At 31.4% G+C, this 21,793-nt stretch overlaps 1 protein-coding gene across 1 annotated transcript in view; it reads right to left on the reverse strand.

Annotated features, from left to right (window-relative positions):
* LOC6570275 (protein pangolin, isoforms A/H/I/S) overlaps window positions 1-21,793 on the reverse strand; it is a 37,486-nt gene that overhangs the window by 10,175 nt on the left and 5,518 nt on the right. The window contains exons 4-9 of the mRNA XM_043215852.1: window positions 20,498-20,595; window positions 12,944-13,055; window positions 8,399-8,486; window positions 7,815-7,895; window positions 7,580-7,729; window positions 974-1,175 (exon numbers count right to left, since the gene is read on the reverse strand). Coding sequence (XP_043071787.1) covers window positions 974-1,175; window positions 7,580-7,729; window positions 7,815-7,895; window positions 8,399-8,486; window positions 12,944-13,055; window positions 20,498-20,595 — 731 coding nt within the window. The remainder of the gene's footprint in view (window positions 1-973; window positions 1,176-7,579; window positions 7,730-7,814; window positions 7,896-8,398; window positions 8,487-12,943; window positions 13,056-20,497; window positions 20,596-21,793) is intronic.

Consider the following 21,793-nt stretch of genomic DNA (forward strand, 5'->3'; position numbering starts at 1 on the left):
TTTTGGGGTATTTTACAAGTGTTAAATGTATGCTAATTATTTACACAAATTACAATAAAAATAGTTACATTTTTTTAGTTTTAAATTTTAATTTTTAATTTGTTAGTTGTACTAAATTTGAAATAATGTGCTTGTTTTTGCTTGTTGTGTGTTGTTATTTTTGTTGTATGCATGATTTTTATGTAGTTTTAATGGAAATCGAAACGAAAAACATAAAATTTCAATGCGGTTAGAGAGAAAGAGAGAAATTGATAGAGAGAGAGAGAGAGAGAGAGAGTGAGATAGAGAGTAATAGAATAATAATAAAGAAAATCGTTTTACAAATTTGAGCATAATTTTTGTTGGTGTTTTTTTTATTTTTTGTTTTTTTTTTTAGTGCAATACCTCCCGAATCCGCTGTCGATCTGTCTTTTTTACGCTTTTTCTTTTTCGAGACGTAACCGTAGTTATCTCGTGCGCTCCACCCCGGATACAATTCCATATGCAATTGGCGCTCTTGTCGCGCCTTTTCGTAATATTTGCTTTGTTCTTCGCGGGATAGTTCGTGCCACTACAAAATTAATCATCATCATTATCATCATCATCATTAATTTTCCATATCAAAACACAAAAACAAAACCAAAAACACAACTTAAAAATTGATTTTGAATTATTAGTTTTGATTATTTATACAACGATTTTGTTGTTTTGTTCGTTTTTTGTTTGCAAATGCTGTGTTTCTTTTTCATTTTTAATGGGAGCCCTCTAATCTGCAAGTCCTTCAGTTAGTTTTGTCATTATTGAGTGAGTTGTTCACCGAAACAATTGAGAAACACATTCGCAAAGCTTTGAATATTTTTGTTTCCCGCCTCCCTCTAAAAACTATACGTTTTTTTATTAGATCTTCATTTCATTTTGTGAATATATATATTTAATATATATATATATATATATATATATATATATATATGGATTGGTCGGTCGGTTAGCTTACCCGTCGCCCCAGTATCTGATTGATCGCCGCCGACTCCTTGAGTGTGCACTCGGCGACGACCTTGGCACGCATCTCCTTCATGTAGAGCATAAATGCATTTAGAGGTTTCTTGATATGCGGCTTCTTTTTATCACTACTGGAACTATCCTTACAATCGTTGCTATTTCCCTGCGAATTCGATGAGCTTTTCATATCCAAGTTTCTGCAATTAAAACCAGCATATCAATTATTTTATGTATGTATTACTAAGCATATTTGCATATATATTTTGTACATTTTTATTACAAATAAATAATATATTATAAAAAATACTTTATTTTTAATTTTATTTTATAAATAAATAAAAAAATAACTAAAATATACTATTTAATCTGAATTTGTGTGTCGAATTTTATGAAATCTGAATTGCCGAATTCAAATTTTATTTATTCTGAATAATTGAATAAGAATTCTATTAAATCTGAATTAATTAATTAAACTAGAATATAAAAATAATAAATTAATCTGAGTTTGAATACTATTTAAAATAAATTACTGAATTAGAATACTATTTAATCTAAATTATTGAATTATGAATTAGATTACTATTAAATTAATTAATTTACTAACTGCATTAGTACTTAGGTTGTGTAAGGCATTCCAGTCTTATATATATATATATATAAATCTGCATATATATTTATATTAAATTTAAATTTTTCAAGTCTTCTGTATATATAAATATTTATGTATTTGCTTATATTCAATTTAATTTTTTATATATATTTCAAATATTCTCTAGTCTATAAAAATTTAAATTTTTATTATTCATTTTATTATTCAAATATTTATTAATCAAGTCTGATTAATATGTATAAATATTTATATAAATGTTTAAATGTTTTTATATATTTTATATATATATGCTCGTATATATGTATATAAATATTTATATGTTTGCTAGTTTGTTAGCAAATTGACATAATATCATATATTTAAAATATTATATTATATATTACATTTTTTTAAGCCTGCTGCCAATGCTCAGATCGTAGGGTGCATCTGAGGACAAGGACGACAAGGAGGAGATGCCGTCAACACAGCTGTCCGCTGAATTGGCTTGGATTGGATGAAGGACACTTGCTGCTGGAGGACACCCGCCGCCGCCAATGCCCGCTGCTGCAGTCAGGGCATTAAACTGTGCCTTAAACATGTCCGAAATGGCCCGTTCCTGGAGAGCAGCAGCTGTCGAGGAGGAGGCAGAGGCATCTCTAAAAACAGGCGGTGCCGTAGTGGAGGAGCTGCTTGGCAAAATAGCGAGCACCTTGTAGCTAGTAATGCTCGGACTCAACTCCTGATTCGCTGTCAGAGTTGAGGCTGAGGCCGCGTTTGAATTTGCATTTTGGATTGTGTTTGGATTATTTGTGTCGATGCGTCGCGCATATCTCGATTTGCGACGATGATGGTATTTATGCGAGGCACTCGTTGCCGGTACGGTTGCGGCAGTAACGGTGGAACAACTGCTGTTGCTGCTCGTCGGAGGTGTTGTGGGTGTAGGCGGGAATTGTATCTCGGTTAAATACACAGAGTCATTGGTGGTAGCAGTGCGGCAACGATTCTCTGGTATTTTGCTGGAGTGCTGTAGTGCTGTTGTAGTGCCTGCCGTCGTGTCCTGCAGCTTTGCTTGCGTTGCATATTCGAGTAGAATTTCAGCGGCGGTATTGCAATTTTCTGGCTTGATTTCGGCTGGATTTTTACTATTATATTTACTATGCCAAATGCAGGACGGCGTTGAAGGGGAAGACTGCTCCAGTTCCAGTTCCAGCTCCAGCTGCAGCTGCTGCTCGTCTTCTGTCTGCTCCTGCTCCGCCTGCTCATCTCCCTCCTCTGTTGGATTTGAGTCACTGCTGGCTATGCTCTCACTGTAACCATTCTTCACCACAGCTGCTGCTGCCTGCTGCAATATTAAATTCTCAATGTCCTGCAAGCTGCGTGTTGAGTTTTGGTTCTGCTGCTCCTGTTCTGCCTGCTGCTCCGGCACATCCTCAGCTGGGTTTTCCGCCGACAAGGCAATTGCTGCCAGCGCCATAACATCATGCGTGGCTGTGTATTGCTGATTGCTCCTGGTCGTAATCGGATTCAAGCCCAATCTCTGCAGACTGCGCAAATAGTAAAGTTCCGCGCTGCTCCACTGTTGATAGAGGCAACGCACTTGCAGCAGCATCGCCTCGATCTTACAACGGTTTGTGGCCAGCTGACGTTGCACAGTCAGCTCCAAGTTGGAACTGGAACTGGAACTGGAACTGGAGGAGTTGTCCTGCAAATTCAGCTGAAATTGTGTAGAGAGCATTGTTAATTGCTCCAAGCCCTTTTTAACATCAAACAGCACTTTTTTTTGCGCCTGAAAGAAATAGGATTTTGAAGCATTTGCTACTGTTTGAATATCCTTTTTCGATTTGCTAGTTGTGGGCTTGATTTTGGGTTGCCAGTTGGCATTTAAGGACACTATATCCTGATTGGAAAGTTTCTGATTGGGAGCCTGATTTTTGCTCTCATTTAAATTTCTATTATTATTATTATTATCTTGTTGCAAGGATGAGACTGTAGCTACTCCTCCTCCTCCTCTTCCTCCCCCTGCTCCAAATGCAGATTTGCTCAAGCCAGAGAATTCTAAGATATGAACTCTTCTTTCTCGCTCCTGTTCAAAATTTAATTGCGGCGCTTGAAGAAATTGCGCATACAACATTTGTGTGGCCAAAAGTTGTTGTTGTTGTTGTTGCTTCTCCAATTCCCAGTTGCGTTGTGGTTCTTCCAATTTAGACCATTGTTGCAACAAATCCTGTTGTTGCCTCAAAAGTAACTCGGACATTAAACTTGAGCTGGCAGTTTGCGGAGTGTGGAAAATGTGATCCTCCATTCTGGCATCCATATTATTACTATTATTATTATTACAATTATAATTATAATTATAATTATTATTATTAATATTATAATTATTATTATTATTATTTTTATTATTATTATTATTGTTTATATTATTATTATCTTCTATTAATTTGCCAACTGGCTTGGAAAAGTCCTTTGGCTGCTGTTCTTCTTCTTGATCCTTGCTATTTTCAATCGTTGATTTTTCATTATAATCTGTTTTATCCTTCGCACTCGCTGTATCCATAACAGCGCTACAGTTGAGATAATAATCCTTGTTTTTAATTTTTTTTGTATATGTCACAATTTGTTTTTATTTTTAAGTCAATGCATTATTTTTTATTTTTGTCTTGACCTGCACTATTCACATTAAGAGCGCACAGTCCTACACAAAGAGTAGCTGATTATTTTGCCCTTATGCTTATTCTTCATTTTCACATATACACTGCGGCTATTATTATATTAAGAGCAAACAGTCCCGCATAAAGATACTGCAGCTTATTAATTTGCATGCCTCTCTTTATGCTTGCTTACGCTCTCTTTTAAAAAGTTCTCTCGCACACGCATTTTATTTTACCCTTATTCTCATTTCCCACTTGCGAGATTAGTTGCGCGAGAGAGAGCGACAGGCGCAGTAGCCTTAACCATATAACCCTGTTGCCTGCCTGTTGCGGATTTCAAGCATATCTTTGAGAGCATGGTTACACACACACACACACATGCATACATGTACACAGGCGTGCATACATACAAACGGTTAAACAGTGTGTACAATGCATGTAAATAAAATGATAAGTGTTTACCTAATTGTTGTACTTTTCAGCTAATTTACATTTATATATTTAAATAAAAATAAAGCAATTATAACTGCATAAATAGATAAAAACAACAACTGCATTTTATGCCAATTCCAATTTCACATTCTACTTTACAGACAGCATTCAGCTGTTATGATTGTATTACGATAATGTCTCTTTGCCGCTGTCGAGCAACTATAAAACGTGTGCTCGTGTTTGTGTGTGTAACTTTGTTAGGTATCCCTGTTGTCAATGTATTTATGTGTGTGTGAGCTGATTTATGGCTGACGCTTTAAACACAATTAATATGTGTGTATGTGTGTATGCTAATTTAATGTAGATACATTTTCTCTAATTAAAGCAGACAAGTCGTATTTTTTTTATTAGATAATATTAAAGGCATTTTTGTATGCATTTCACAGTTATGCAATTTACAATTAAATAAATTATTTCACTGTATTGCACACACACACACACTCAAAGAGGCACTCACACACACACACACACTTGTGCATCGAATGCATTCAGAGCCAAATTTCGTTTTGCTTTGCTTTGATTTTCAGCATATGTTGAGAATATTTTTTGCATTGCAACATTTTACGATTTCAATAGATTTATTATAATTAGAAACTGTTGTCTTTTCTTTGCACACTGCATATATTTTTATTTGCATTTGTATTTATATATATATTTTTTTGGTATTTTAGCTAACAAGTATAAAACTGTCTGCCCATCAATTTGACGAATTACTTCCGACTTTGGGGGCTTTTTAAGCTAGCAATTTGCACTGCTATTCGAGACTCTATTCGCCTGGACCGTTTCTGTCCTTCTCTCGCTTCGGAGAGAGAGAGAGAGAGAGAGAGAGAGAGAGAGAGAGAGAGAGAGAGAGAGAGAGAGAGAGAGAGAGGCCGGCGGGCGCTAGTGCAGCAAAGGTTTGCGCCGTGAGAGAGCGTTTGTAAGCGAGAGAGAAAGCGTGTGTGTAAGAGCGCCTAAGAATTAGAGCAGGGGCAGGTGGCGCCATCTGTGACGAGGAGTGCAATGTCGAATTAGCAATTTATTAGTTAGTTTTGTGTCCAGCAAGCCTCTAGCGGCAGCTGAGAGAGAGAGAGCTGCTCAAGGAAGACAGCAGACAAAAATGCATGTAAAAGTAATTTAATTTGAACATATATTATTATAATTATTAAAAAGCACTCAAACTAATTGCGTTCTTACTCAACACTAGCTAATAAAAAATACGGATATTTATTTATTTATTTATAGCTTTAATTCAACTACTAACTGTAAACTAACAATATTTCACAAACTTCACCAGACCAGAGAATGGAATACTGATAAATTGCCGTTCGTTAATGCAAACAGTTGTGGAACTGTTGGTAGAAATACACTGGCAACGCCATCTATTGCACGAATTTTTTCCACTGTATTAAGGGAAAAACAATTGGAAATTTCCCTGTTTATGTTATTTACGTGTGTGTTATTGTGTGTCTGTGTGTTGTTTTATTAAAGGAAAAAAACAGATAAGATAAAATATAAATTTCTGCTTTCAGCTTTGATAACAGAGCCAAACATTTTTTATAAGTGCAAAAAATATTGCAAGAGAGAAATGAATTAATTCAATTTCAATATGAAATTATGGAAATAAAAATACATATTCAAATATAAATAAACCAAAAACTGAATTTGGATTTTATAAATAAAACACAAGTCTTAAAATATCTTTACAAAATATACTTGGGGTTTTCTTCTATTTTTTTTTTGTATGCTTAAATTCCATCTTGCAATATATTAAAAGGGAATGATTCCTTTCTAAGGGTTGCAAGCTTTGAATTTTTAAAGGCGCAGACGCAAACCAATCGACAATTGGCCAATGGCAAACTTGGTATTTATGTAAGGGTGTACATACATACACATACATAAACACGCATACATACATACCTATACATATACATACGTACTTATGTATAGTGTGAAGCGGGGGTTAAAATTAAATATGGCGTCTGTAAGCAGAATGTACCCACACATTCAACTATTGGTGTGTGTGCGTATGTATACATGCATGTGCAAGTGTGTGCGTATTTGTGTGTGTTTTAATGACCGAGTGTGAAACTAGCCGATTGGGGATCAGAAAAAACAACAGAAAACATAAAATAAAAAGCAAAACAAAACAATAGTAAATAAATAAGTAAGCAAAAACTAGAGTGCAATCATAAGCAGAGTGTACGACTTTAAAATAAGCAGCAGCAACCTTAACTTCAATTTGTATTTAATTTAATGTAATTTAAGCTGTTGCTCTAAAAACATATAATAATAGGTTAAGAATTGTTTATATAATAACTATTTAAGTTCAAGTTATTTCTTACTTTAATTTATACCTTAAGAATTGTGTATATCTATTTTCAAAAATTTAATATCTTGCTTTATTTTTATATCTATATTTAATGTATAAATATCTTTTAAATTGAATCTATTTCTCTATATTTATTTTAAAATATAAAAATATAGAATACAGATGCAAATTAATCTCTTGCTCTATATTTATATTTAAAGATTAAGAATTATATTTATAATATATGCTCTATATAGTCTAAGGATTACGTAAGTATATAAAATAATATAGATGTACTTCAATCTGTTGCTCTATATTCGAATTAGTTCGTTGTAAATATGTAATACATATTTAATTTAATAGATATTAATCTGTACATTTGTAAATTAATTATTTCGTAAATATATTATTTAAATTTCATTTATTTCTCATTTAAGTTTAGAGATTAAGGATTATGTATATAAATCTGTATAAAAAAGATAAAGATAAATCGCCTTCTCTAAATTTATTTATGTTTTTCTATAATTTACATATTATATATAATTATATTAAATTATTATATATATGTGCAGATCTCACCTTGAATATCGATTGTTCGTTGTGTTATCCTGTACGCCGCAATCCTGTTTAGAACTAGACGCCACAATTGCCGGATGCGAACTTAAAACGTGATGCGGTGTGGCATGCACAGAAGGCAACAAACTCGGTGAGAATCGAAATGGGAAATCGCTAAAAATTTAAGTTTAAAATGTAAATATATACAAAATAAATATATATGCATATATCAGACATATATATGACTAGTTATAGTCACCTGGACAACGTTGTATTTATCGGTAATGAGGAGGGATAAGGTGTTCTAAAACTAGATGCTGAGTAAACCGACGGTGTGTGCCTGAAATTAATTAATAACCACATTAATTAAATATAAATCAAATCAGATGCAGAAGATAGTAGACAACATAATAAATATTTATATCTGCATATTTAAATAAGTCTGTACATATTTGAATAAGTCTATTAATATTTAATAAATATGTAATTTAATACAAATTAATCTGTTCATATTTAAATAAGTCTATTAATATTTAAGAATTATATAATTTAATAAATATTAATCTGTAAAAATAAGTAAGTCTGTTAATATTTAAAACATTTTAAATTTAATAAATGTTAATCTGTATTTTGCCTATTAATTTATGTAATTTAGTAAATATTAATCTGTACTTATATAAATAGGTTTAACATTTTTAATTGAATAAATACTAAACTGCAGATATACATAAAGTCTGTTAATATTTAATACATATTTAATTTGAGGAATATATTATATATATATATATATATATATATATATATATATTATTAATTATTCATCTGTTTGCATTATAAACTCACCAGGATGCTACTTGAGACATGTCGGGACTTAGCATCGGATAAGGATATTGACTGGCAGCAAATGGATATAAAGCTGGACGTGTAAGACCTAAAAAAAAAAGAAAAATAAATATTAAATAAAGTTAATTTAAAGTGTAATTAAAATAAGTTAGGCAATATGCTGACAGCTGAATTTAAAAGTTGAAAATTAGTTTTAGTTTTTAGTTAATCATTCAACAACTATATATAATTTAACTTAAGTAATATATCAAATTGCAAATCTTATTTATACATTAAAAACTGAATATACTCAAAATAACATTTTTGTGAACATTTGTTTATCTAAAGGAAAAATCAGAGAGCGAGAGAGAGATGTATATATATTATATATATATATATATATATATATATAATAATATGCAGATAAGACCGATAACACCAACAAAAGGGGAGGAAAAGCTGTCCTCTTTCTGCTGGATGTCTGTTTGTCTGCATATAGAGCTTAAAATAGTCGTGTAAATATCGGATTATTTAGCGATTTGTACGTTCTTCATTCTATCTATATATATATATATATATATATCTATATCTTCTAGTGTCATTTTCATTTTAATTGAAAAATTGTTGTCACATCTTTCGCTCCCCCTTTTGTCATCATTTGTTGTCATTTTCAAGTTTTATTGTAGTAAACCAAAGTTGGTTGTAAAAAAAAAAAAGAAAAAATAAGCGGTTGTCACATGAGAAAGGACGAAAGGATGGGTTGAGATAGGAAAGGGGTGTACAAAACGCTCTAGGGTTATATTCTGTTCTGGATAGGGCGACTATTCCCAGCAATCAGCCGCGGGCGAAGTGCGTGTGCCGCCTCAGCAGGATTGAGGGGTGAGTGGGTAGGGGTAGGGGTAGGGGTACGGGTTTACAATTCTAGTGACGACAAAAGGATGTCGTCATCATATTATTGGGGTGTGTTGCAACATGTTTTTTTATTCATTAGGCGTTTTTTCTTATATTTTTTTCTCTGTTGTATTTTAGATTTCAAGTTGAATGAGCCGAGCCGTATTAGTGATACTGATATACTATATATGTAAGGGAATAGGGAATACCCTTACTGTCAGACAACCCTCAACTGTGTTGTGATATGGAATCTGCTGTTTTTCTATATTCATAGTTTGTTCTGCTACAAGAAATAATTTTTCTATATTTATTAAATCTGCTATTCTATAAAAATTATTTTTCAATATATTTCTAAATCATTCATTTTTTATAAATATATGGAGTTAAAATAAATAACTAAGTAATATTGAATAAATTCTTTTAAAGTTGGAAATTTAATAACTAAAAATTAAATTGTTTATATAAACGCTTTTATATTATTATTAAATTTTCAATTACTAAGTCTGATATAATATTTAAATATAGAGTATTATTTAGTCAGCTCCACAATTCAGATAACAATTTGGCAGCTTTAAATTGTCAACCCCTCACTGAAAAATGTCGTATTAAGGCTTATTACTTTAAAATGGGCAGAGTCCGTTCGAAATACCAAACCCAAACCCAATCCCAAGCCCAAACCCAGGCAATGCTTGGGTAATATTTAAGCTGAGCTGCGCATATCATTACTATTTCATCTCTTAGCTAAAAAGAGGCATGTGCCGATTGCGATTGCGATTGCGATCCTGAGGAACCAGAGAGAGAGAGAGCTCAGTACTCAGGGTCACGAGGGTTGATTACACACACACAACACACACCACGAGGTCCTTTTCTGGAGTGGCGTTCAACAGACAAAAGACAAAAGGGAAAATCGAAGGGGCGTTCACAGTTCCAGTTTGAATAGGCTGCGGGGTGAAAACTGAAAGAAAAAACGCCCCCTTTTCAGCACTACTAATAGTCCAGCAATTAGGCGTTTAATCATAATGTAGCGCTAACAGATTTTGTCAAAATACACCATTTAAATATGTCTTCTTTCTGAGTGGAGTTGTAATAATAAATATTATACATATATATATATATATATATATATATATATATATATATAGAACGGTGAATGGTAAACGAGTATTTATATTTATTTATGCTTACATGTTTGTATTAAATTATATTAAATAATTCATAATAAATAAATAAATAAATTTATTTGGACATAGATATTTTTTATTTATATATTTATATTTACTTCAACTCGGCTCAGATGCTGATCAAGATTTTTATAGCTCTTGCTACAATTAATATTTTATATTAATTATTTATATTTATCTATTTCTATTTTCACATTAATATTTTTTTTATTTATTTATTTTTATTTATACTTTTATATTTGCTTTATATATTTATATTTATTTATGTATTAAAAATTCCACACTTATCACTCAACAAATAGTTTCATATCTCTAAAAAAAAACAAGACATTTTGTCAACGCATAATCAGCAAAATAATCATAATAAATTACACGCCACTCGCATAATTACATATATAAAATCCCCCCACAAACATATGAATTATTATTTGGCATTATTCAACTCCCCCCTCGACCAACAAGCAAACAAACCAGTAGAGAGAAGCTGGCTGAGATTTTATTGTGTTATTCAATTATTAGTATGGCAGTTTGGCATTGTTAAGGATCATAATGCCGTGTAATCCGCCAGGCAGGCTCTTAAGTGCATGCCTTTTATTTACGCCGTTGGTACTCATTAGATCCGACCAGACGGACAGACATGCAGACGGACCATTAACAGAGCCCTTAAGCGGCCAACCACCAAAAAAAAAAAAAAAAAAAAAAAACAGAAAAAAACCCCAGGACACATTTTTGAAGCGAGGGAAATTTTGCAGAATGAATGCCGTATGAATTTATTCGCCGTAATCGAGCATAGTAAGAAAAATCTCATCTTGTGCAATTATTATTTCATAATTTGTTTGAATTTCGTATCTAGAGAGAGCGACAGAGAGAGAGAGAGAGAGCTGCAGAGGTGAAGGGTGAGAAAGTCAATAACTTTGCGGTTGGGTTACTTTTTATTGTTGTTTGTTAGGTTTGTTGGGTAGTTCTTCTTACCCTATATATAAAAAACTGAGATCCTCAACATATTAATTGCTTGTTGCGAGTGCTTTTTTAAGTGGGCTTAGCGTGTGTGCAATTATTATTTAAATTACGCATGCATAATTTATTAATACATATATATTTATTTGTCGTAGCAGGCCACAAGTGTAGTACTACGACTGTAATATAACATCTTTAACTTAACATACAACTATGTAATTAACATATAATATCGATATCGATCATTGGTGTGATCACCAACTTGAAGAAGAAGAAAGGAGTCATCAATAATCAATCAATCAAAGCATCAATTTATCCGTTATTATATATATATATATATATATATATATATAATTTCGATTATTGAGCTGTATTAAAATATAAGTATTTGCAGTTCTACTTGTTTAGAAATATATTTCTTAATAATAGTAAATAATCCTTAAAAATAGCACAACTAGTTTTAAGATTCGTTTAATATAAAACTAAAAGAATATTCAAATCAAAGCTTAATTTAAATATCTATTATTGAGAAAAATGTCTACGTTTTAGTAATATAATACGTTCTCCCTTATTTTTAAAGCATTTTTTATTTTATTTGCGCTGGGTTTCCTCAGTCCTAGCAATAATTATTGCAGCATTTTACATCTAATACCCGTAGATTATGTATTATTTACTTGTGTAACAAATATATTTAATTTCATTTCTGCCCTTTGTATTTAATTTATATAATATTTTATTTATATAATATTTAATTTATTTTCTGTTTTTTATTTTTATTTATTTATTAAAACCTTTTACAAACATTAAATATATGTAAAATTAAATACATTTAAAGGTATTCCTTGGCATTTTCAAGCCTCTTATCCACATTTACATAAGATTGCCCAAATACATATTATATATATGTGTGCATTCGATTTTCAAGTACTTAAAACAATGATTGCAATTTTCCACCCAATTGCCAAATAATTATCATATTCATGTCATTTTACGCTGAGCCTGACGAATTCGAGATGGAATAAAATTTGCATTGCAATTAATCGGTGGAGTGGGAGGTGGGGTGGGGGGATAGAGAGAGAGAGAGAGCAAAAGAGGTTATAAAGACAGGGAAAAGGAAAAGCATTCCGATTATAATTAGCCTTCAAATCATGCTTCAGAATTGTATTTAACAGATCACAAATGTATTTAAATAATGTGTAAAAAAATTTTAAGAACAGGAAGATGGTATTTATTTATAGATTTATATATAAGAATGATAAACTAAGCCCTGTCTAAGATTATTATTATATTTATATTATTAGTATTTTCATATTTATCTTTCTTTATGTGATTTATTTTCGTTACTTTTTTTAAATTAAATGTATCTTTCTGTTATTGTATTTACATTATTAATGGTTTATTTTTTAAATTTATTTATTTATATATATTTATTTACATATGACTTATTTTCGATCTCTTGAATAATAATTATAATAAGGCATGCAAGAATCACAACAGCAAGTTTAAATAATTACAAAAGTATTATTTTTTTGCTCACCAATTGCTTTGGGATCCAGCTGATAGGGAGGTATTCCACAGTGGGCGGGCGGTGGTGTTGTTAGCGGATCTCCATTGTGGCAAAAGAAAGGAGGCAGCCCAATTTTATTTGCCTGCAAATAAGAAATCAAAAAACACATTTAAAGTTAAATAAATAATTTGTGTAAATATGTAAAAAAAAATCAATATAACATTTCGATAACATAAACTAATTATGTTATGTTTAATAACAGTGATAAAATTCAATAATTGTGGTGAATAATATGTACTAGACATGAACAGAGAACATTTCGATAACTTAATTAATTATGTTATATTAATATAAGCGATTTCGATACTGTGCTAGATAACCGAGTCAAACATAATGAGTAACATATTTAGCATTAACATTAATCGATTAAAGCTTTTCAAGCTTCATTGAGAGTGTGTATAAATTATGAAAACTGTAATGAGAACATTTCAACATTACAAACTTTAAATAGTTCGAGTTCGAGTCCGAGTCAGAGTTCATTGGACTTTTGTTGACCTCTAGCGGTGACTTCGCTTAACCTGGCAGCAACTGCAGCCGACGCAGGCAATGCAGAAATGCGCACAGATAAACAACGGGTGAAAAGGAGTGGGAGAGGGAAAGAGAGAGAGGCTGAAAGGAGAGCGGACAATTGGTAAACAGAACGGAGTATGCTGTGTACTTCCCCACCCCTCTTCCTTACTTATGCAAGCAGCTTCTCTATGCCTTCCTCTCTTTCCCTGGACCTTATCATTAAGCAGGCATTGTTAACAAAGTACACATTATCAATTTAAAGTCCACATTAATGTACTATTTTATATAATCATCTATGATAAATAGTTGTGAGCTTGGGCAATGAATGTGATCGAAAATCTATCCATTCAATTTTGCGTTCATTGATTGGATTGAAAATGCAAATGCTCTCCATTCCTTTGAGTTTCTGCTTTACATTTTTACAGCTTTCTAGATCAATTAGTTTGGAGATCTGCATGAATAAAATTGATAAAAGCTCTTTCTCTATTAGAGTTACCTGCTCCGCACTATTCTCTACTCCGTTCATTCGTACAGCTTATTAGATCACTTAATTTGAGCTCGGCATGAATAAAAAAGGTCAAAACTCTATATATATATATATATATATCTACTTAATTTAATTGTTTATTTTAATTTAATTAATTATTGTATAATCATCTATGATAAATTGTTTCGAGCGTTCTTTTGAAAGTTTTCAATTTATAATATCGCCATTAAGCATAAAACAACATTTATTTAAGCTGTGAGTTTAGTGAATAAATAAAAATAAATAATAAAAAAGTTAAAGCTCTCTTTCCCGTTGACTAGAGCTCTATTCGTCTCTCACTCTCTCTTCCTTCACATGTCTACTTTACATTTGCTGCCTTCTAGATCGATTAGTTTGATCTCTGCATAGATAAAAATGGAAAAGGTTCTCTCTCGAATTGAGCTCGCTGCCTTTTTCTACTCTTTTAAATGCAAGCGAAAATAGTTATATTGCATTTGTTGATGCAACTTAAATATGGCTAAAAATATTTAAAGCGCGCTCTTAATTAGTACTCTCCTCCTCTCTCACACTCTCTATATTTTGTATTGCTTTAAGTATCCCCGTTACACTTTTACCACATAAAAAAAGAACAGCTCTCTCTCTACTCATAGATCATTTCAGTTTTCAAGTTGTTATTGTCAACTTTGTATGTTCAATGTAGTTAACAAAAAAAATTCAAACTGACAACAATACAAACATACATATATGCATATACACAAATATGCAGTTAGATAGTGCAATGTGTGTGTGTGTGTTTAATGAATATTTGTAAGTTTGTTGCGTATTATCACCAATGTTTTTGTTGTTGTTGTACATGTGGCTTGATGAATAAAACTACAAAAACAACAATAACAAAAACAAGAATAATAACAAGCGACGGCAGCAGCAAGCAGCGGCTACAAAGCAAGCGAAACCGAAAATATGTCTTTAATGTTTGCCGCCGCTAAACGAATATAAAAAGTGCCGCCAACGCTGCCGCCGTAGCTTTCCCTCCACCCGCTATACAACATTGCCAGCCCCCTCCCCCAGCTGCGTAGTCTCAATGTCTGCTTGGGTTTTTTTTAAATATTTTTTTGCGTCATTTGTGATTGTGCTGTTTTTGTTTTTTTTTTTTCGTTTTAATTTAAGGTTAAAACTAACGCAGCTACAATTCCAATTTTTAAGCGTTTATTGTGCGCTGATATTTATCTGCATCTATATATATTTAATATTAATATTGGTGCAGTGCCCATTTAAATACACAGCTGTTTGTTAACACGCTGTTAATTGGACCTTTAAATAGAAAAACACATTTTACATGCTGTTATTAGCAGATATAATAAATAAATAGTTATAATTTAAATCAACTCTGTTTGCATTTAATTAAAAATACACATAAATCAGCTTTTGCTTTAAGTGTACATATTTATATATACATAATTTTAAAGCTTATTAATACATACATATTTATTATTTACAGTTACTCGATGCTCTCATAATAGCTTTACGAAATTAATGAAATGGAATGTTGGAAGTGAAACTATGCAAAAAACGAATGAAGACCACGAGACGAGGCAGAAGACGAAGCAGATTGCTATTGATCTTAAACATTTAACAGTGTATTTACATTTGCAGAGCGAAGCAGAAAGCTTTTTTCATTTCATCTTTCATTCCTTTCTCTTGATAAGACACTTTTGCATGGGATGTATGGGGAGTGCTTTAAATCGTCCTTAACTATTGTTATTAAACTTTGGGCAATATACTCAATTTTTAAAGATTTTCATTTTTACATATATTTTGTTATATTATTTATTACTCTTACTTTGCTATGTTTATTGTCTTATCTTTTAACTATTATTTTTAATCAGAAAAGGCATAGATTTATTTATTTATTGTAAATGATATATAGATATTATCTTAACTATTATCTAAGATACCCTGTATACCCTGAACCCATTAAAAATGGGTAAAAAAAAAGGTATGATTTTGTGCAAATTTATGTAAAAGGCGGAAGGAAACATCTCCGACTTCATAAAGTATATATATTCTTGATCAGGGTCAACAGCCGAGTCGATATAGCTATCTCCGTCTGTCCGCCCGCCGTCTGTACCGTCGTTACCCCGATACGATTGCGTGTACGTATATTTGTATGTATGTATGCACATTCACGTGTTTGTCGGCAGAGCGCACTTGCAGACCTGCTCACATTTTGATGCAAAACTTTTAAAGGGAAATTTCCCAATATAACTAGAAATATTTAACAACTGGGTTCAGGGTAAATCGTAGTCGGGTGAGCTCGACTACAGTACTCTTACTTGTTTTATTAGAAACTGCATAAATTTACTTATTTGTTTAATATTTATTATTTACTATAAAATTAATTTGAGTTTGCTACTTTAATTAACTTATCTATTATCTAATATTTTTCATCAGAATAAATGATAAGTATTAAATAATAAACAATAAATAAATGTATATAAAAATGTAATATTTATTACAGAAATAATATATGTTTATATTTATTTTTGTATTTATTTATATATCTGTATTTATTTATTTTTATCATATTCATAATACAATTATTTAGCTTTAGCCCTTTTGTTTTTACATCAACAAGAATTGGAAACGTTCTTAAAAATACAGCAAAATTTAATATTTCTATTATTACACTACTATTGTACTTATTATCTTAACTGTTGGCAATTATATTTCATTAGAAAATGCATAGTTTCTTTATTTTCTTAAATCATATTCAGCATTAATTATTGTGCTTTAACCCCTTTTTGTAAATGGTTTTAAAAATGACTTGAATGGGGAGAAGGAGATGCTGTAAGAATTGGAATTGGACGCCATTGTTTAAAACTGTAAAACTGCAGCGCAAGATGTTTTTTTTTTCTTTTTTTTGGGGTTGTTCTTTGTTTCTATCTCTTTCTCTCGCATTAAAAAAGGCATATCAACAGCAGCACTCAGCACTCGGCAATCACTTTCGGGTGGTTGTTGCTTGTTGCTGGCTGCTGCACAGTTGCTCCTTCTTCTCTGTTTCTGCTGCTGCTCTGCTTTTCTGCTGCTTCTTCTTCAGTTTCTGATGCTGCTGCCGCTGCCGTGCTGTGGTTCTGCTGCTGTTTTTTCTTTCGCTGCTGCTCTGCTGCTGTTGTTCTGCTTCTGCTATGCTGCCGCTGCTTAGTATTTGTAGTTGTATTAGTCGGCGTACGCTTTTTTATATTTTTGGATTTCTTGGGGTTTTTTTGTGCGGAACAAGGCACGCACACAACGACGCTAGTTCTCTGTGTCTGAATGTGTAGTAGTAGGAGTAGTAGTAGTTAGTGTGCATGTGAATCCGTTGATTATGTTTATACACACGAACACGAGAGCGTGAGTGAGAAAGGGAACGCAAAAGAGAGTCAACGACGTCTGTATGTATGCGTGTATACATGTGTGTGTGTAACGAAGAAAAATGCTAAAGTACCAACAACAACAACAGGCACCACCACCAACGACGTAAAGCGAACCGATAGCAACCGAGGCGGAGGAGAGGGTGAAGCAAAGCAAAGCAAAGCTCATTCCTCTCTTTTTTTGGGGGTGTTGTGTGCTGCACTGTGCAACACTGTTCGTTGTTCGCCGTGCATCGATTAAAGAGATATAAATTAAAATACTTCATTTTGTTGCTGTATTTTTTCCAAATAGATGTCTCAAAGCTACATTTTTTATTAACTGATTCAAAGCGAACTAACGAGTAAAATCGATTTTTAAATGCATAATTCTTAGTCTTAAAGCTGACATAAAAAACGGTAATTTATATTTAAAATTGAATAAAAAACTGATAGTCCACATTAAATACAAAATAAATAACAAAATGTTTACAACTATTCACTTTTAGGAATTATGCATTATAATTTATTTTTAATTTTAAATCATTTGAACAGCAACTTAAACTTGAATTTGAAATTCCATTGATAAAAACGGTAATTTATATTTAAAATTGAATAAAAAACTGATAGTCCACATTAAATACAAAATAAATAACAAAATGTTTACAACTATTCACTTTTAGGAATTATGCATTATAATTTATTTTTAATTTTAAATCATTTGAACAGCAACTTAAACTTGAATTTGAAATTCCATTGATAAACCACATTTAATAAAATAACTCAATTAAATTATTAAATATAAATAAATATTCACATTAATACATTGTGAATTTAAATTTAATTAATAATTTTTAATCTTCTTTCATTTAAAGTGTAAATTTAAATTACAATTGTTTTGTAAATCTTTTTAAAATTTGTTGACTGTTGTTTTAATTTACATTTAATAAAATAATTAAATTATGCACTAATAACAATTGGATTTCCTATTCATTTATAAACGTTGTACATTTATAAATTTAATAATTTAAATATTATAATTAATTATCATTTTATATAATTTTAAGTGCAACTTTAAATATAAATTTAATTTTCATTTCTTTTCTTAACCTATGTTTAAAATTAATGCAGTGTTTTATATAAAATAAACAAATTGCGTTTTCTGATAATAAAATGAATTATAACTATAATTAATATTAATATTAATAATATAAATGGAAAGGGACATTTTCTACAAGGGCAATTTCTTACCAAGAAAAGCCCCCTTCCAGTCAATAGAGTGAACCTGTTGCGGGCTGGAAAGGCCTGCTGCTTTTCCTGCACGTTTTTTTCTTTTTTTGGTTTAGAGGATGTTTGCTGCCGGTGTTTTGTACTTAACCTTTCTTTGTTATCACTGTCTGAAATGGTGCAAAGCTCCACACAAAACTAATGTTTGACAACAGGAACAACAAAAAAAGCGCTCAGGCGCTCAGAAGATGATGAAGAAGAAGAAGAAGAAGAAGCAACAAGCTGACCATTTGGATTTATTTGTCGGCGTGCGTACTTTTTGTTGTTGTCGTTTATTTCTAGTCGTTGCCTTCGCAAATACATTAAATGTATTTTTTGTTTGTCGTTGGTTGAACGCCCAAAAATTAAATTGACACCAACAACAAATTCGCAATTGGCATCAGTGGTTTGGCTATAATCGAATATATATCCGTTCCTAATCCAAAACCCAAACTCAAACGGAAAGGGCTTCATCGCCAACGGTTGTGGTCAAAATAATAGCACCACTAGCTAAAAATGCATGAGCAAAACAAATCATTATTTTTGAAATTAAGTGTTAACATTTAATTCAATTTTTAGGGTATACTCGTATAAATTAAAGTTCTTTCCAATATATTTACATATATGTTTCTCTTTTTGACAAAAAGTAGCGCAAAAGAAAAAAAGCACTTTCTAGAAATCATTTAATTATTTATAATATTTATAATTATAAATTATATTATTTTAACCGTTAAATTTCAGACTTTTCACTGAATTTAATTTATATAATATTAATTTTAATTAAATTTAACTAAGTTGCAAGTTGTTGACTTTTTTTTGTTTCTCACTTTTTTTTAACAAGATCGTTAAATTCAAGAAAAGACACCTTTCAAGTGGTGTTATTATTTTTTCGACATTGCATTTATTAAATAAAACGAATACCAAAAATAATCAAGTTCGAAACTTAAGTTTTTCTATTTTTAAATTATGCATAATGTTTTTAATACAAATATATAATCAATTCCAACTATTAAAACAGTTTATTTTTAAAATCTATGCCTATATTTAACAGTAATATTAAAATACCAATAGATTTATTTTTTCTTCTATTCAAACTCTAAAAAATTGCAGAGAATTGTTATTTTTTAATCAGTATGCGGGGGCAATCAACAAATGCTGTTGATGCTGATGATGATGGTGATATGATATTGACACACATGTGAGTAGTTTTAATTTCAGGACAGGATGGGCAAATGCCGTAAAAAAAATATATAAAAAGGGAGACAAATATAAAACGTTGAGAAAACCCTCCCCTAATAACCTATCATTCAAAGAGGACTTTAAATGTAATTACCCTTTTTTTTGTTGTTGATAATAAGTAAGTATAATGTAAACTATATAATAAAATCATCCCTTGACATTTTATATGGTCGCAGCCCTAAACTTAAAATATAAATATACAATGTAACATTTCCAAAAAAAGGAAACATTTTATTGAATATTTAATATTAATTATTTAATTTATATATGACTTTCTGTTAATATATTTAATTGTATTTAGACTATTTTTGATTTAAGTATACATTTTTTTAATTTTTTGATTTATTTATGACTGGTTAGATCGTTTTAAAATTTTTAATTTTAATTTATTCTATATAACTTTTCTTTTCTTTATTTATTTATTATTGATAACCATTTAGATTTTTTTAACGCATATATGGCTTTTCTTTTATTTATTTATGACTATTTAGTACTATTTAGAAAATTTTTGACTTATGCATGACCATTTTTTTTTTATTATTCTATTTAATTTAGACTGTATTTGATTTCTGTATAAATTTTCTTTTGTTTTATCAATTTATTGATGTAATAATACAATTTGTAGAGAGTTCTTACCATTGTTACGGGCAGCCCACCCGGTGCACCATTAGCATATGAGTAGGGAGACACCAAATAGCCCATATTGAAGGTAGGTGTATGCGGCTCGAGTTTATCTGAAATTTGGGAACGAGCCAATTAAATGTGTAACTATTAAAAAAAAATTAAAAACAGGAAACTAAATCTTTTTTTCGATCATTTTTTAAGGCAGCAATAAACGCATATTATTAGAAGAGATGAATAACATTAATATAATGAAATTGAAAAGGGAAAGATGGTGGCGGGGAAGAGGAAGAGATAAACGAGGACAATTTGTGTGGAAGCGTTGATGTGGAGTAATCTATCTCGCTCTCTCTCTCTCTCTGTCTCTCTCTCTCTGTCTCTCTCTCTCTCTCTCTGTCTCTCTCTCTCTGTGGCCTTCGTTCAGTTGTATGCATGTGTGTGTATTTATGTGTGTGTACTAGTTATAGCTCGCACTTTAAAACAATTAATAAAAGCATTCGAGAATTCAAATTAAGTTGCTGACCGACATTTATTTCTCTATGCTTAATTCTACAAACTCCCCCTATCACACTCTCTCCTCTATCTTTCTGTCTCTTGCTTTAATTTGTTACGCAAACTGGCAAAAGAAGAAGCACGAATTAATAGGGATTTTTCCCAGCGCTGATTACTCTTCTTCTTATATACACACATATGCATATGCAAATATACATGCACACACAGAGAGCAAAGATGATGTTACCATTGGGAAAATATCACAGTCCTACCATTAAATAATTCACAGCTTGTTAGAAAAGCAAGCACAAAAAACACGCTAAAATATCCACAAAAAAAAACCAAAAACACAAGCAGCAATGCACAAAACAAAAGCAAAACAAAAAAAGAAATATCTTCTTAAATCAAAATGTTAAGCAGGAGAAGTAGGAGGAGAGAAGGAAGCCGCAAACGCGGAATGAGAAGCAGCCAATATACACACACAAGCAACGAAGGTACGAAAGGTACAAAAAAAAAATACTGGGTAACAAAATAATCCAGGCGTTCTGGAAACAACAAGCGTCTGCTAACCATCCAGCCAGCAAGAACTTCCAAACACACACACGCCGGCAGCGGCGGCGGCAGCGGCTCGTCGATTCTACGAAAACTCATTAATTTCCAAGGATACACAATACCCAAGCAAGGCAGACGTACTTCGGAATACGTATATGAATACAAACATACACACACATGCATCCGCAAGTCGCTTATAGAAGAAGAAGGGCTACAATCATACTTGCATGCAAGCAAACTCAGTATTAAGCTGAACTGATCGACGCA

The sequence above is a fragment of the Drosophila grimshawi genome, unplaced genomic scaffold, assembly GCF_018153295.1.
Source record: "Drosophila grimshawi isolate 15287-2541.00 unplaced genomic scaffold, ASM1815329v1 contig_80, whole genome shotgun sequence".
In the NCBI taxonomy this organism is placed as follows: Eukaryota; Metazoa; Arthropoda; class Insecta; order Diptera; family Drosophilidae; genus Drosophila; species Drosophila grimshawi.